Genomic DNA, 16,972 nt, shown 5'->3' on the forward strand with positions numbered 1-16,972 from the left:
TGTTCATTGCTCTCACGTTTGTTCAATAGCTTATATTTGGGTAAGTTATTAATCCTAAACAGACAAAAAATGCTTGCTCATTTCAATAGTATATATAGTTAAGTATCCAAATTGAATTCAACTTTATTTGAGCACTTTCTGGTATTTCACAAATTTTGGAGAGTTATAATTTTCCTAACCCAAATAATTCCACATCTCCCCAGAGTTTAAACAACCCGACCCGACCCGACCCGACCAATTATTTCATAAAATTACACAATTCGCTAAAGTTTGTGGTATACGTAATTAACAATTTTTTAAATTTACAGAAAAATAAAAAAATGGCTAAAGTTCATAATTTTCCAGATAAACAGATAATTTTCGCTAAAATCAGGTCGAATCAGACTTGTTTTGACAAGTGAATATAACCAAAATTTTAGTCCACAGTTCTCATGCATAGTAGCGACACACTGTTTATATAATTGTAAATAATTTTGTCATTTTTAATAATTTCCTTAACTAATTAGAATATAATTTTTTAAGTTTATTTAATCACCCACTATGTTAATTAAGAAAGGGATAATAATTAATAGTGTTAAATTAAAAAACTCCCATTTCGAAAAGTAAATTAAAATAAAAAATATTCACATATTTATTTTTGGGTATTTTTAAATACTTACTGCAGCCTTTTTTGTCTTGTCACAAAATTCTCTACTTTTGATTGGACAATTTTCGTGGAAATTTTTAAACGAAAATGAGTTATTTTTATTAAAATTTTAATTTTCAGATAAATCGTAACAATATTAAATATGTGTATGTAAGATAATGATAATAATAAAATAGTTTTTCACCCATTTTCCATACTTTTTCACAAAACGTATGTTAAGTGGTACTCCCTCCGTCCCCAATGAATATGCACTTTAGGTTTGACATGGATTTTACTATTTTAGTGTAAAATTAGTAAATCAAGAGAGATGTAGAGAGAAAAAGTAATTAAAGTATTGTTAGTGGGATGAACTAAAAAGTGTATATTTTTGTGAGATTTTTTTTATAAATTAAAAAGTGTATATTTTTGTGGGATAGACTAAAAAAGAAAAGAGTGCATATTCTCGTGGGATCGAAGAAATAGTACCAGTAAAATAAGATACTACTAATTCAATTATGGACAGGAGGAATAATTGAATAGTAGTTTCCAAAATGGTATACTAACTTTTAGCAAAACATTATTAATTCTCCACTGAAATTATTTAGAGTTTATATAATACTACTTGGAGATACTCCACGTTTTAATATTTTTATAGTATTAATGGATCCTTTTATTTTATGATGGTGACTTACAGCAAACATCAATAATTCTTAATTGAAATAATTTTTAATTGATAAAATAATTAGTGGAGATACTTTTTATTTTTTATATTTGAATAAATTAAACCGAATATCGAAATTTCCCTCCATTTAAACGCCCACCGCCGCCACCATATATACTATCGACGGTAAATCAAAACCCTAAGCTCCGCCGCCGACCACCGCCACTACCGACGGAAATGGACGCTGCTTCTCTAATCGACGATGGATTCCCAGCCACAAGGCTGTTCAATCAGGGATACTCCTACACATACGATGACGTCATCTTTCTCCCTCACTACATCGACTTCCCCACCGACGCCGTTTCCCTCTCCACCAAGCTCAGCCGCCGCGTCGCCCTAGCTACACCCTGCGTCTCGTCTCCGATGGACACAGTCACCGAATCCTCCATGGCCACCGCCATGGCTTCGCTCGGTGGTATTGGTATTGTACACTATAACACTCCCACTGTTAATCAAGCGTCACTCATTCGCCGAGCTAAATCGCATAAAATTCCTTTTAGTTATGAGATTATATTTAAGTCTCCTTCGGATTCAATTTTGTCTGTGGATGATTTCTGCTCTGCTCCCTGCATTTTTGTCACCGAGTCAGGGAGCCAGAGCTCGAAATTTTTAGGTTTTGTGAAGAAATCTGATTGGGATAAATTGGATGAGAAGGAAGTTAGGGTTTCTGATTACATGACCAAGTCTTCAGTTACTCTCCCTACTAGTTATAGTTTTGAGGATGTTGCTGGATATTTAGCCAAAGATAAGAGTGAATTTGTGCCATTGGCGAGGGATAACGGGGCAGGGGTGGAGGAAATTGTTAATTTAGTCACTAGTGAAGACGTGGAGAGAATTAGGGGGTTTCCGAAGCTGGGGTTGCCATCACTGGCGCCGGATGGGAGTTTCTTGGTGGGTGCTGCGATAGGGACTCGGGATTCGGATAGAGAGAGGTTGGAGTACTTAGTGAAGGCAGGGGTGAATGTGGTGGTTCTTGATAGCTCTCAAGGAAATTCAATCTATCAGATTGAGATGATCAAGCATGTCAAGAACACGTATCCAGAGCTGGATGTGATTGGTGGGAATGTGGTGACGGCCTATCAGGCGCAGAACTTGATTCAGGCAGGGGTGGATGGACTTAGAGTTGGTATGGGGTCAGGTTCCATTTGCACCACCCAAGAAGTATGTGCGGTTGGGCGTGGACAGGTACTTCATAGAATGCATTTGTGTTTTTATCTAATTAATATTGTTATCCAAACTATCATTTTTTTGATTTGCCAAGTTAATTGGTGATTTTGAATATTCAGGCAACAGCAGTTTATAAGGTTGCATCGATCGCTGCTGAGAGTTCTGTGCCTGTGATTGCTGATGGTGGAATATCAAACTCGGGACACATTGTGAAAGCTTTGACCTTAGGAGCATCAACTGTGATGATGGGTAGCTTTTTAGCTGGAAGTAATGAAGCTCCTGGTACTTATGAATATCAGGTAAAGCTTAAAACTACTTTAAAATGACTTATTTTAACTTCAAATTTGCAAGTTTTACTGCGAAGTTTCAATAGTGATACAAGGTGCAAAGCAAATATCTATCATATACTGTGTTTTTTTGCATATGGTGATGCATATCATATGGAGTCTGTAACATTATGGGGAAGGATTCTCTAATGTGGAGTCATCCATAGCATCTGCTACTGTGGACAAAATTGCACCTTTTCATCACTTTTTTCATTTCCCTTCTACTTTTTGCCTGGTATCTACATGCATAGACAATAGTTGTTCTAGAGTTTATGTATAATCCATCATTTTTATTATTCTAGTGTTCCTATGATAGTTTATTAATTAAACTTATTTATGTACACCTATATTGTGCTGTGACTGCACTGTTTCATCATCACCTTTTTTTTTTCATTTCCTTATCTTATTTTTGTTATCTGCATTATTAAAAAAACTGCTGCTTCATTAATAAAAATAGTTGTTATAGTATTATTGTTTAACATTTTTTTTTTATTTTAGTGTTCACATAACTAAATTTTAGTAGCATAAAATTTAAATTGTACTTGCACTAAAATTGTTTCGTGCTTTACTCACATACCTTTAAATGGATTATATAAAGTGTTAGGATGGTTTGAGGATATTGTAAACTGATAAGAAGAGAAAGATTGATAGTACTTGTTCCTTATTAATCTGAATGATAATCTTTGTGATCTGTCATTAATTGTAGGTTCTGTTCTCATTTGTGTTTAGGGTGGTCGGCGAGTGAAAAAATACAGAGGTATGGGATCCCTTGAAGCAATGACGAAAGGGAGTGATGCCCGATACTTGGGTGATACAGCAAAGCTGAAAATAGCTCAGGGTGTTGTTGGAGCAGTGGCTGATAAAGGTTCTGTGTTGAAGTTCATACCCTACACAATGCAAGCTGTGAAACAGGGATTCCAAGATCTTGGCGCCTCCTCCCTACAGTCTGCTAATGACCTCCTGCGTTCCGGTGTGCTAAGGCTAGAGGTTAGAACTGGGGCCGCACAAGTTGAAGGCGGGATCCATGGATTAGTCTCGTACGAGAAGAAATCCTTTTAAATTACCATCTCTTTATCTTTTCCTTTCCAAGATGTTGTATTAAGAATTGTGATATTGGCTTTTAGTCTTTTACAATAAATCATCCCATGCCTTGGTTTCCCACTGCTTTCGTTTTCTTGCAATAAATAATGGCAAACAGCAAGTAGTTGCAAACCCAATGGGTATAAATATTCAGTTGCACAACACTATCAAATGTTTAGTGCAACAATATTGTGGAGTACAATTCAAGCATCATTCTAACAATTCTTTAGGTACGAGTTATCATATCTTCTGGTCCTTGAGAAGAATAGGTTGCTGAATAATTTCATTTACCATCTGAATCAAACCCTGCAACTGAAATCCGTCGTCTTCACTGTAGAACTGATGCAAAACGAATGATATATGCCGAAACAATTCCTTGCACGGTTTTGGTAGGACACTCTTCTTCCCCTCCAAAACCAAACTCAGCAATTCTCTCCTTTGAATCTCAATCCAGCTTTCAATCACAGAAATGGCAGCTTCTTTACCTACCTCACCGCCATGATTATTAATGTACATAGATAATGCGTTTTGTTTGCCATCTTTGAGCTCCCTCTGCAGGCGAAAGAAGAATCAGCAAACCAACCGGGGCTAACAGAGGAATTCAAACGATGAAAAATGTTACTACCTCATAACCACGGATGTCATTCAGGAGGCGTCCGCATGTGCTCAACAATTTGAATAGGTTATGGTACTCGGAATGGTTAACCATCTCTTCTGAGAGCTTCGGCCCCACAAGATAAAGAGCTGGTAGGAGAGTTGGCCCCAGACCAAACGATACATATCCGTTGCTCATATATTCATCCATTGTCGGGACAACGTTGTCTCTGGCCCATTCATTTTCTCTCATCATAGAATTTAGCAAATCTAACCACTGAAGATGCCAGCAAATATCATGTCATGCATAAGTTACACGATTAAGAGCTTCTTAACGGTTTGAAAGGCCAATAACAATGGAATTCCAGAATAGAGGTAAGGGATCTCACAATGCGAATTATATGACCAGTAACACAACGCCCTTGTAGCTTGGATGCTTTGTCACCAATCTCACAGATTGTGTGCTTAAGTGCTGAAAATATTATCTGGACATCATAGGAAGAGCATTCGGTACTAACACCCACATCCCATCTGCGACCAGAATGATAATAATAATAATAATAAACAGTTACTTCCTGGTCATCAAAATACCATGAGATCATAGTGGAGAAGCGTAGGGACATGAACAAACAATTCAAGCATCTGAATTAAGTTTTTGCATTCCTCCATTGAACCTCTAGAATCAAAAAAGTCATCTATCGCAGCCGTCAAAACCCCATTTTTGGCCCATGACATGCGTGCATCTGATAGTTCTGGAGCAAAAAAGGTTGCTGCTGCAGAAAAATAACAGTAGGCAGACTTACTCCTTGCAAACTCCAGCTCATCAAATCTACTCTCCACAGCCCATCTAAAATAAGACACACATAGCAAGGGTAACATAAGGTAACAAAAACACATGTCAACTTATGTGTCCAACGTAAATAAGCGGATACCATAATCTCTCAACAATCAAGTGCCATAAACTTTGTGATGCCTGTTGTTAAGTTGCATGATACTCTTAAGAAGGTTGAATGAGAGATTCTTAAGAACCTTAATATGTGTAAAACTTCTATTCCAAGAAACAAGTGGTCCTTTTCGGAGCACATATATGCTGAAATATACGATATATGTAAGGGACGGAAGATTATTTGAGAACCAAGGGGTCCTTTTAAGAAAAATGCTTCCGGACTTAATTGCACAATTCTTTTGCTCAGCAACAGAAAGAAGATGCTAAATATTCTTCGCTTTATGGATGATTAGTCACACTTAATTTGACGTCAGAGGATATAATTCATTGTAGGATGTGATCCAAATACTGGTAAAGTAACCAATGGTTCTTCCATTTCTTATGTTGTCAAGTGAAGCATACTTTTCAAGTTCTCTGAGTTCTTCACGATGTGCAGCTTGACATTGATTGAAGTCTTCTACGGACAGAAAAAGGAAATCCTTGTTGCCAAATTTAGGCGAACTGATTTTCAAACAGTATAAAAACAAAGTGTAAGTTCAAAAGGGATGGCGGGGAGAGACAGAGATGAAGGGGATGACAATTTACTCAAGGAATTACCAAAATGAAGTTTTCAAAATTCTTGTATTATCAAAGTTGTAATGCTCAATGTTTTTCTTCTTTGCCACCCTGTCGATGATTGCATAAAATGGATACTCAATAGCCTTGTTCACCTGTGACATGAGAAGAACTTAGCTTAACTAATTCATGCAGACAGCTGAATATATCCCAGCCTTGTGAGTTCAACTAGAAGTATCTACCTCTGCATTAATTCCTCTTCCAAGTTGACATGACTGACTCAAACCACTGACTAATTCTTGCTCAAGTAAAAGTTTAAGCCTTAAATTTTGTTTCTCAAGATCTCTCTCATTTGGATAAAGTATGAGTTCAGAAGCCTTATATAATTCAAGAGTTGTTTTAACGTCTGTCATATTTCCACGAATGGAACTTGAAAAGCACTCTTGTAGAATTTTTGTCACTGGATCTGCATAACACGCCAAACAATTAGAATTCCAACAAAACCACTCCGTTCTTCTCGATGAAGTAAATAGTGTTTAGCTTCGAAATTGACCTGAGGTCACATCATATCCATTCAATCGCAATGTCCGGAATGCTAAGGCGCAAGCTGAGGCGTCCATGAATATCTCTTCATTGCCCTGCATCCAACATCTTTTATGGACTAATGTCAAGAGCAATTTAGCAGTATAACTTTGCAAATCTAATCATATACAACAAAGTAGGATTTACATGTATATGCTGCAGACTACCTGTATGTTTCATCCAACACATTTTGAATCTCCGTCAAAAAATGCCGGCTGATCCCCAACCTTTCAAGATTATCAACTATGCACAACTGAGAGTATATATCTAGAGGATAAACTGCAGGAACTGATGGGAGAGATAAAAGTTGTTAGGATTAAAAAATTTGCACTGTTCAAAGGCAGATCATTTAGTAAAGATACCTGCATTTCCAAACTTCTTCAAGGCTAAATGTAAGTAGCTGAGGCAGTCAGAATTGCGCAGGGCAATAAAAGCAGCTGCTGTCGTAGAGGGACAGTTGAAAAGCGATCCATTTTTTCTTTGATATTTCATAACTGATTCCCAGTTCTGTAACTCTCCCATTCCCTCAGCTATGTACGCCCAGTATGCTTCCCTCTCCGACGAGTAGTTTTGGTTACCCCTATATAATACAAAGATTGAATAAACATGCATATTTGTTTCAGCTCTTCTGCCAAAGTGCATTTGGCTACAATACCAATCAGGATCAGAAGATGTTTGCGTTCCTCTAGACAAACTTAACCTTTTTGATATTTAATGTGAGACACCAAACAATTACATAATGTTTCAAATAACTAAAAAGTATTGAGCAAGACAATAACACCTCTTAAGCTCCAAATCCCTCTTATGCATCAAATCATTAAATGTAGTTGGCTCTAGCCGCAGGTTCAAAGAGGAACCTCTGGCATAATCAAGCATGGCAGGAAATACAATATTGAATCCCACAGGAGTAATCTGACACTCGTCGGTAGCTGAAGCAAAATTCAATTCCATAAAATGCAAGCCTGCAAAATGTATTAATATCAGTGAATCAGTTAAACATATGTATGAAGTTTGGCCTATATGTAAAGCAAACGCACCCTTGTTGATTTGTTCTTCACCAACACCCCATTTTTCAAGTGCAAGAATGCAGGCCAAGGTAGAAGAAATAACATCTTTCTTTAGCAAAGAGTGATGGTGGGGACGAGCCCACGAACCATCAGGGCACTGGTTATCCAGCAACCAGTTTAGACAATCCGGGAAGCAAGGCTCCCCCCACGAAGTTGGAGACGGGACCATAGCAACCCATGCTGTATCATACGTCGAAACAGAAAGTCCATCGTTATGAAACAGCTTTGCTATCCTTCCCCTCGTCTCCTCAAAGCACTGTAACGTTATTCACAATATAAATAAACTTCTCCCTTGACTGATATGCTACAGCAGGCATACAAATTTTCAGATATAGTACTACTAAGAAAGATTATAAGTATTAGTTATACCGCTGGCGTTAAGGAGATTTGAGCTGGAGTAGTTTGAAGCCCAGCTCTCACAGAAGCTGTAGGTAAGAGAGAAAAACATTGGCCACTAATTTATTACTGAAAACAAAGATTGAAGGAGATAATATTCCAGACAAAGTGAAGTGTTCATAACATAAACAATAACTATTTCACATACACAAAGTCACCAAAGCTACAATTTTTTGCACCGCTTATACCTGAAGCAGGAGAAGAGCTGAATCTCCGAAAGCGTGATTCATTGGGGCAAATTAACAAACAAGTGGAGAGTCGAAGCGGCATTGCTTCCCTGAAGAAAGACCCTTTGGTGATGTTCAACTTGGCCAGAAAGTGGAATCAATTCAACAAGAAACTCTTTTTAAACTGCACAAGATGACAGAGTGTGAGTGTGAAGCGTTCTGATTTGTCTATTTGAATAATACTCAACGTACACCATTGCTTCCTTTTTTTACTGCCTCATGCATGTTACTTCATTGAGGCTATAGAATAAAATAAGAGTAATAAAAATGGTCATGAATTATGAGTTTATCTTGTCAATAGTTCTTACACTTTAAAAATATTTACAGTAGTCTCTGAATTAAGGTTTTATTTCAAAATCGGACCTTTTGGCATTTTCCACCCAAAAATGGCCTTTTGGACTGCTGAGCAATTTCATCTTTTCACATTTTTAACTTTTCCAATATGATATTATTTCAATGATGTACTAAATCTGATACTATTATTTTAAAATTATCTTTCTTCTTCATTTTATCATCAAGTCATCCTTAATTTTGTTTCATTTATTAAATATCAGATTTAACTTTATAAAATTACATTTGAAAATTAGATTGTTAAAGAACAATAAATTATTTTAGTTAAAATTATTAATATATGTATTCTTTCTCGACTCACAACTATATATATATATATATATATATATAGGGATGTATTAAGATGACAACCCTCTTTATTGCAACACCATACCACCATTTTAAGCCATTAAATCTGAAAATCGTGGGATTGTCATGCTGCCACGTGTAAAAACGCGGAGGGGTAAAATAAGAAATTTCTAATTTTATGTTACCAGATTGCAGTGTTATTCATTGAATATTGCAGTCTTACTACAACAATATTGCAGTTTACCACGACTGTAATATCTAATACGGTAAACTGCAATATCTAATACAGTAGACTGCAACCCGTGTTCTGTTCACGAAACTTAATCCTAGGCGTCCATAAATGAGATCTAACGGACTATATTAGTGGTAGCTCACACAAAACTCTTTTATAATAGAATATACTCCCTCTATTCCTTAGTAATAGAGTCATTTTGCCATTTTGATACGTTCCATAGTAATATAGTCGTTTCTTTTTTAGTAAAAGTCAACACATTTTTCACACCTACTTTACTCTCTCTTAATTTTTGATCTCTTCATTTCTCTACCTTTTTTATTTTCCACTTTATTTTCCCTTTACTTAACTCACCTAACACAATTTTTCTTAATCTCCGTGCCGAAAAGAAACGCCTTCATTACTATGGAACGGAGAGAGTATAAATTAATAATTTTAATTAAAAATAATTTATTAGTAATTAAAATTTTAAATTTAATTTTATAAAATTAAAACTAATGTTGAAATAAAGAAACAAAGTGAAGGATAACAAATGGAAGAAGAAGATAATTTTGAAATAATATCATCATTCAAATAATATCAGATTGAAAATGTTAAAACTGTGAAAGACGAAATTGCCCAACAGCCCAAAAGAGCATTTTCGAATGGAAAAATGCCAAAAGGAGCGATTTTGAAATAAACCTTTAATTCAAGGACTATTGTAGATATTTTTTAAAGTCGATAAACTATTGACTATTTTTACAGTTCACTCATAGGAGAGAAAAGCTAGAGATGAATAAAATAATAATTATTATTTCAATTAATTTGTAGATATCTGAATATTAAACGCGAGAAATAAATATATGAATGAGGAAGATTACATCACTCATAATTTTGCTCTAGGACAGACGACAGACGATCAAATTATTTTCGATAGTTGTATTTTTGTTGGATTAAAATTAAATTTGAGCTTAAATCTAATTAAAAACAATCCAATAGATCTGGCAAACAGCAAGTAGTTGCAAATGTTTAGTTTCAAGCATCATTGTTACAAAAATTTAGGTATGAATCATCACAACATTTTGTCCTTGAGAAGAAGAGGTTGATGAATTATTGCATTTACAACCTGAAACAAATCTTGCTTGGTGAATCCGTCGTCTTTACTGTAGAACTGATGCACCACAGAGCACATATGCCAAAACAGTTCCTTGCACGCCTTTGGTAGAACACTCTTCTTCCCCTCCAAAACCAATCTCAGCAATTCTCTCCTTTGGCTCTCAATCCAGCTTTCAATCACAGAAATGGCAGCTTCTTTACTCACTTCATCGCCATGGTTATTAATGTATAGCGATAAGGCGTTTAGTTTTCCATCTTTGAGCTCCCTCTGCAGGCGAAAGAAGAATCAGCAAGCAAACCAGGGATAACAGAGGAATTCAAACGATGAAAAATGTTACCACCTCATAACCACGGATGTCATTCAGGAGGCGTCCGCATGTGCTCATCAATTTGAATAGGTTATGGTACTCAGAATGGTTAACCATCTCTTCCGAGAGCTTCGGCCCCACCAGATAAAGAGCTGGTTGGACGATTGGCCCCAGAGCGAATGATACATGTGCATTGCTCATATATTCATCAATTGTCGGGACGTAGTTGTCTCTGGCCCATTCAGTTTCTCTCATCATAGAATTTAGCAAATCTAACCACTGATGAAGCAAACGGAAATATCATGTCATAATGAAGCAAACGGAAGAATTCAGTTTCTTAACGGTTTTGAAAGGCAATAACAGCAGAGTTCCAAAATAGAGGGAAGGGATCTTACGATGCCAATAATACGTTTGGTAACACAACGCCCTTGTAGCTTGAATGCTTTGTCTCCAATCTCACAGATTGTGTGTCTAAGTGCTGAAAATATTATCTGGACATTGTTGGAAGAGCATTCAGTTCTAACATCCACGTCCCATCTGCGACCAGAATGATGATAAACAGTCACTTCCAGATGATCAAAATACTACGAGATCGTAATGGAGAAGAAGCATAGGGATGAGAACATACAATTCAACCAACTGAATTAAGTTCTTCAATTCCTCCACTGAACCTCCAAGATCAAAAAAGTCATCTACCACAGTCGTCAGTACACCATTTTTGGCCCACGACATGCGTGCATCTGATAGTTCTGGAGCAGGAAAGGTTGCTGCTGCAGAAAAATAACAGTAGGCAGACTTACTCCTTGCAAACTTCAGCTCGTCCAATCTATTCTCCACAACCCATCTAAAAGAAGGTAGACATTGAAAGGGAAACAAAAAGGTAACAAAAACACATGTCAATTATGTGTCCAACATAAATATGCGGATACCATAATCTGTAACAATCAAGTGCCAAAAAACTTTGCTACGCATGTTGTTAAATTGCAAGATACTGTCATCGACTCACCTACGAACCTAAGAAAGATGTTGAATTCTCTTTTTCAGCTTTTCACTTTTAACCAAAATGTGCAAACTCATAGATCAGGCTGAACGAGAGATTTTTAAGAACCTTATAGAAGGAAAAGAATATAACTGAAGTTTGTAGACTGTGTTCTGTAATGTATTTGAAATATACGATATATGTAAAGGAAAGAAGATGATTTCAGCACCATATCATTTTGGTTAAGCTGTCAAGGTTAAGACAAATGCTTCCTGATTTAATAGCACAATATTTTTCACAGCAAGAGAAAAAGAAGATGCTAAATTCCTACAGTTTATGGATAGTAAGTTGCACTTAATTTGACGCCAGATGATATAATTCAATATATGATGTAATTCAATTGCTGGCAAAGTAACCAGGGGTTCCGTGTCTCAGGTTATCTAGTGAAGCATACCTTTCAAGTTCTTTGAGTTCTTCGCGATGTGCAGCTTGGCATCGATTGAAGTCTTCTACGGACAGGAAAAGGAAATCCTTGTTGCCAAAATTAGGCGAACTGAATTTTAAACAGTATAAAAACTAAGCATAAGTTCAAAAGGGATGATGGGGAGAGAGTCAGAGATGGAAGGGAGGGCAATTTACACAAGGAATTACCAAAACGAAGTTTTCAGAATTCTTGTATCATCAAAGTTGTAGTGCTCTATATTTTTCTGCTTTGCCACCCTGTCCATGATTGCATAAAAGGGATGCTCGATGGCCTGGTTCACCTGCGATATGAGAAGAACCTAGCATAACTAACTCATGCAGTCTAGCTGAATAAAGCCTAGCCCAGTGAGTTCAACTAGAAGTATCTACCTCTGCATCAATTCTTCTTCCAAGTTGACATGATTGCATCAAACCACTGGCTAATTCTTGCTCAAGTAAAAGTTTAAGCCTTTTATTTTGTTTCTCAAGATCTCTCTCATCTGGATAAATGATGAGTTCAGAAGCCCTATATAATTCAAGAGTTGTGTTAATGTCGGTCATATTTCCACGAATAGAACTTGAAAAGCACTCTTGTAGACTTTTTGTAACTGGATCTGCATAGCATGCCAAACAATTAAAATTCCAAAAAAGTACTCTGTTCTTCTTGATGGAGGAAAGAATACATTATTATAATAAAGAATTTAGCTTCGGAATTAACCTGAAGTCACATCATAGCCATTCAATCGCAATGTCCGGAATGCTAAGGCACAAGTTGAGGCGTCCATGAATATCTCTTCATTGCCCTGCATCCAACAACTTTTATGGACTAATGTCATGAGAAATTTAGTTGTACAATATGACTTTGCAAATCTGATCATATAAAACAAAGTAGGATTTATATGTATATGCTGTAGACTACCTGTATGTTTCATCCAACACTTTTTGAATCTCTGTCAAAAAATACTGGCTGATCCCCAACCTTTCAAGATTGTCAACTATGCACAACTGAGAGTATATATCTATAGGATAAACTGCAGGAACTGAAGGGAGAGATAAAAGTTGTTAGGATTGAAAAATTTTCACAGAGGCAGAATAATTAGTGAAAATACCTGCATTTCCAAACTTCTTTAAGGCTGAATGTAAGTAGCTGAGGCAGTCGGAATTGCGCAGGGCAATAAAAGCAGCTGCTGTCGTAGAGGGACAGTTGAAAAGCGATCCATTTTTTCTTTGATATTTCATAACTGATTCCCAGTTCTGTAACTCTCCCATTCCCTCAGCTATGTACGCCCAGTATGCTTCCCTCTCCGATGAGTAACTTTGGTTGCCCCTATATAGTAGAAAAATTGCATAAAAAGATGAAGAGAGAACCTCCTCAGCAGAGTCTATATTTAATAATCCATTTGATCTAGGCATTGATATTTAGATGGGAAAACCATAATTATTTCCGTTCTTCAGCCAAAGTGCATTTGGCTACAATACCAATCGGGATCAAGTGATGTTTGCCTTCTCCAATACCAATCAAACTTCATATAATGTTTCAAATGACTTAAAAGTATTGAGCACGACAAGTAACACCTTTTAAGCTCCAAATCCCTCTTATGCATTAAATCACTAAATGCAGTTGGCTCTAGCCGCAGGTTCAAAGAGGAACCTCTGGCATTATCAAGCATGGCAGGAAACAAAATATCAAATCCAACGGGAGTAATCTGACACTTGTCAGTAGCTGAAGCAAAATTCAACTCCATAAAATGCAAACCTGAAAAATGAATGAATATCAGTGATCGGCTGAACAAATATGAAGCTTGACCGATATGTCAAACAAACATACCCCTGTTGATTTGTTCTTCACCAACTCCCCATTTTTTAAGTGCGAGAATGCAAGCCAAGGTAGAAGAAAGAACATCTTTCTTTAGCAAAGAGTGATGGTGGGGACGAGCCCACGAACCATCAGGGCACTGGTTCTCCAGCAACCAGTTTAGACAATCCGGGAAGCAAGGCTCCTCCCACGAAGTCGGAGAACGGACCATAGCAACCCATGCTGTATCATACGTCGAAACAGAAAGTTCATTGCTACGAAACAGCTTTGCTATCCTTCCTCTAGTCTCCTCAAAGCACTGTAAGATTATGCACAATATCAATAAACTCCTCCTTCGACTGATATGCTAAATCAGGCATACATTTTCACAGCACAAACTATACTAAGAAAGGGTATTGTAGCTATACCTCTGGCAATGATGCGGTTTTTGGTGAAGTAGTTTGAAGCCCAGCTTTCAAAGAAGCTGCAGGTAAGAGAAACACATTTGCCACTTATTTATTATTGAAAACGATTATAGAAGGAGATATTCTTGCAAGAACCAAACCCCTAGTTAGTAAAAAGATTACATTTTTCAGATAAATGTAACTAAGAAATCTAAATTAGACACATTTTCAGAGTGAAATCACAACTATTTCACATATATCCCCATTTCCTCGAATCAAAGCTAAATATAGCAAGTCATTTTTTGCTACTACTAGCTATAATTCTTTGTCCAAAACACTCGATCATGATGACATACGGCACCATGAATTCCCTTGTTGCACTCATCATCGTAGCAGCAAATAAAAATGTAGAAGAGCGGTTTACCTGAAGCAGGAGAGGAGCGGAATCTCCGGAAATGCGATTCATAGGGGGAAAGTAAGAAGCAAGTGGAGACAGCAAGCGACATGGCGCCCTTGAAGAAAACCCCCTTGGTGATCACAATCACTGGGTGTTAACTTGGACAAAAATTGGGAATGTTAGCAAACCCAGGAATCAATTGACCAAGATACTTTTTGTCGACTCCACAAGTTGATATACTCGTAAGTCGTAATGGCAAACTGCAATTATTTTGAAATCCCATAAATCAATAATATGGAATTCCATAATCAAAATATATTTCTAATATAAGATCTATAGAATAAATTAATTAATCCTTAGAGGGAACTTTCTAATTAGTTAGATTAAGAAAAAAAAAATTCTAAGTTGGATGTTAAAAAAAAAAGGGTAAAAAATTCATGAACTTTTGAAAAAGGTTTGGTGTTTTCCGTGAATTTTAAATGTTACATTAAAAGTCATGAACTTTAACGGATTATGTAAATTTCCTATCCAACTCGACCCGATGGATTTTCGGCACAAACTTATTCTACGTGGCACGCCGGAGGTGTGACTTGGTAAATCGTCGGCTGTACATAAAATGACTTCATTTTATGCGTTTTGAATTAAAATTAGGCTATCAATCTCATGTGCTTTAGATAGGGCAAATTAGGCGCAAGGCTTTAGGAGAATTAAAAAAAAAAAGTGATGTCATCACACACTCAGTATCCACATCATCTTCCACGTGAGCTTAATACACACGTCAGCGCACTACTTAGCTAGAAAACCCGACTTGGAAAATCGGAACATGGGGATAAAGTTCATCACTCTTCATTCAACATTTAAAATTCATGGAAATAACTAAACATTTTTTATTTGTGGTTTTCATTCTTTAAAAATGTCGTCAAATCTATATATTTTGATATAATATCGGTTGAATGACTTTTTTTTATATTTTTTTTTTGGATTTCTTTACCAAAATGTCTTTCAGCTCTTAAATGCTACTTTTGTCAAATATTGAAATTTTGTTAACTCCTCTCTCTTTTTTTTCAAAATCTTTCATTTGCTTTTCCCTCAACGATTGGTTGGTTCTACTATTGTATTAATAATTGCTTTTTCACAACTCATGCAACGACGAGGATGACGAGAAAGAGGATAAAATAATTAAGAAATTGGCCAAAATAATCCTTAAGGATTGAAAATAGTTCAAAAATGACATATCAAAGTATCTGACAGTAGTGATGATATTTTTAAGAGTGGATTGTTAGGGAGATTCAAAATACTGAACAGAATGGATAATCTGAAAGTCATGATGAAATCACTTTCAGATCAAATCAATTTTGGCAGTTCTACCAAAATATTTGATCAGATACAATTCAGAGAAAACAGAACTATCTTATGTTGATATCTGAGAAAAGAAAAATTTAGAACCAAAAAACAAGAATTGATCAGTTTTTAACAAGATGAACCAACTTATCTGTTAATTTCATAACCGAAATTAACTGTTTTTTCAAAGGTTTTCGAAATTGCAAACTAGTCATTTGACTTTCAAAAATTACATTTTCGGATGAATTTCTTAGCTCGACCCTAGCAAGGGGCTGCCGCCCCTTGGACCCCGCTACCCGGGGGCGCTGCCCCGGACCCCCGTCCATCTTTTAGGGGCTTCGCCCCTAACATCACAATGAATTCAAATAAACGTGCACTCCGCACCTCCAGACTTATATGATGTCTCATTACGATAATACTGATCAATCAAGTTAATCCAATTACACTAAAATATCCAACATTCCTCCCCTATTTTAGTGCAATCCTTGATTAACTAAAACAAGTAATCTCAAACATTCAAACTTGTGCATAAATGAAATATCGTAACGATTTAATTTTACCTTAGTACATTACACATTCCAATATATTCGAATACCCCGGGTGTCTCTAAGGATTGAACCCTGGAAACTCACATTGAATACACGAAGATAATGTACACAAAAGTTTACATACGAATATGTTCTATCTTGACACTATATTTTACTAACCTATGTCTTTATCGTTCATAAACATATCGAAACCAAGTTCCAGATTCTTGAAGCGGCTAAACTTCATGCTTATATAGGCAGCTTCTTTATTCTTGCACCTACATTTGCAATTTTTCAAAAGAACTATTAAGAATATATACATTCAACCTTCTTAACTTGTAGGTTCGAACACATACCTTGGGATGATTTTCAAATGTGTTCCAATCTCCAAATATTAAGTCTTCCACATTGAATTCTGCATCTAGTGTCATACTAAATGGGAATTGGGTATCTTAATATCAGAGATTTGTAGTGGACTTTAATCCCATCCCTATAGCCGATTTGTGC

The 16,972-nt window shown here is 36.3% G+C and overlaps 3 protein-coding genes across 4 annotated transcripts; 1 reads left to right on the top strand and 2 right to left on the bottom strand.

The window, feature by feature from the left end:
* The first annotated feature begins 1,430 nt into the window (after positions 1 to 1,430).
* On the top strand, positions 1,431 to 4,000 carry LOC125207108 (inosine-5'-monophosphate dehydrogenase 2-like). Of its 2 annotated transcripts, none has more exons than XM_089065406.1 (3): positions 1,431 to 2,531; positions 2,633 to 2,812; positions 3,546 to 3,729. In XM_089065406.1, the coding sequence occupies exons 1-3, from the start codon at positions 1,524 to 1,526 to the stop codon at positions 3,582 to 3,584; spliced, it is 1,227 nt and encodes a 408-aa protein (XP_088921532.1). In that variant the 5' UTR covers positions 1,431 to 1,523; the 3' UTR covers positions 3,585 to 3,729. The 2 variants fall into 2 exon arrangements, with proteins under 2 accessions (XP_088921532.1, XP_047962284.1); XM_048106327.2 differs by having other exon boundaries at positions 1,433 to 2,531; positions 3,569 to 4,000.
* A 23-nt stretch (positions 4,001 to 4,023) lies between these two features.
* LOC125207100 (ent-kaur-16-ene synthase, chloroplastic-like) lies at positions 4,024 to 8,441 on the bottom strand. Its single transcript, XM_048106315.2, has 14 exons — positions 8,248 to 8,441; positions 8,033 to 8,088; positions 7,634 to 7,919; positions 7,378 to 7,558; positions 6,959 to 7,176; positions 6,764 to 6,884; positions 6,568 to 6,665; positions 6,257 to 6,480; positions 6,057 to 6,169; positions 5,862 to 5,960; positions 5,145 to 5,360; positions 4,903 to 5,044; positions 4,545 to 4,790; positions 4,024 to 4,471 (listed from the first exon to the last, which is right to left on the bottom strand). Exons 1-14 carry the CDS (start codon positions 8,327 to 8,329, stop codon positions 4,160 to 4,162), a joined length of 2,394 nt encoding a protein of 797 aa, XP_047962272.1. The 5' UTR covers positions 8,330 to 8,441; the 3' UTR covers positions 4,024 to 4,159.
* Positions 8,442 to 10,114: 1,673 nt separating this feature from the next.
* On the bottom strand, positions 10,115 to 14,820 carry LOC125207091 (ent-kaur-16-ene synthase, chloroplastic). The gene is made up of 14 exons (XM_048106304.2): positions 14,625 to 14,820; positions 14,225 to 14,280; positions 13,830 to 14,115; positions 13,577 to 13,757; positions 13,111 to 13,328; positions 12,921 to 13,041; positions 12,720 to 12,817; positions 12,392 to 12,615; positions 12,191 to 12,303; positions 11,994 to 12,092; positions 11,189 to 11,404; positions 10,956 to 11,097; positions 10,594 to 10,839; positions 10,115 to 10,520 (listed from the first exon to the last, which is right to left on the bottom strand). The coding sequence occupies exons 1-14, from the start codon at positions 14,704 to 14,706 to the stop codon at positions 10,209 to 10,211; spliced, it is 2,394 nt and encodes a 797-aa protein (XP_047962261.1). The 5' UTR covers positions 14,707 to 14,820; the 3' UTR covers positions 10,115 to 10,208.
* Between the last annotated feature and the right edge of the window lie 2,152 nt (positions 14,821 to 16,972).

This window comes from Salvia hispanica, chromosome 2 (genome assembly GCF_029641045.1).
Source record: "Salvia hispanica isolate PSC_SH4W2 chromosome 2, Shi_PSC_v1, whole genome shotgun sequence".
NCBI classification, from domain to species: Eukaryota; Viridiplantae; Streptophyta; class Magnoliopsida; order Lamiales; family Lamiaceae; genus Salvia; species Salvia hispanica.

Coding starts and splice junctions, on each gene's coding strand:
- LOC125207108 (XM_048106327.2), top strand. CDS start 1,524: ATGGACGCTGCTTCTCTAATCGACGATGGATTCCCAGCCACAAGGCTG. Junction 2,532..2,632: donor GTGCGGTTGGGCGTGGACAG/GTACTTCATAGA, acceptor TTGAATATTCAG/GCAACAGCAGTTTATAAGGT. Junction 2,813..3,568: donor CTGGTACTTATGAATATCAG/GTAAAGCTTAAA, acceptor ATTTGTGTTTAG/GGTGGTCGGCGAGTGAAAAA.
- LOC125207100 (XM_048106315.2), bottom strand. CDS start 8,329: ATGCCGCTTCGACTCTCCACTTGTTTGTTAATTTGCCCCAATGAATCA. Junction 6,170..6,256: donor GAAGAGGAATTAATGCAGAG/GTAGATACTTCT, acceptor CTCATGTCACAG/GTGAACAAGGCTATTGAGTA. Junction 4,472..4,544: donor ATGACATCCGTGGTTATGAG/GTAGTAACATTT, acceptor TTTCGCCTGCAG/AGGGAGCTCAAAGATGGCAA.
- LOC125207091 (XM_048106304.2), bottom strand. CDS start 14,706: ATGTCGCTTGCTGTCTCCACTTGCTTCTTACTTTCCCCCTATGAATCG. Junction 13,329..13,576: donor AGGGATTTGGAGCTTAAAAG/GTGTTACTTGTC, acceptor TCTACTATATAG/GGGCAACCAAAGTTACTCAT. Junction 12,093..12,190: donor ATTCTGAAAACTTCGTTTTG/GTAATTCCTTGT, acceptor TTTAAAATTCAG/TTCGCCTAATTTTGGCAACA.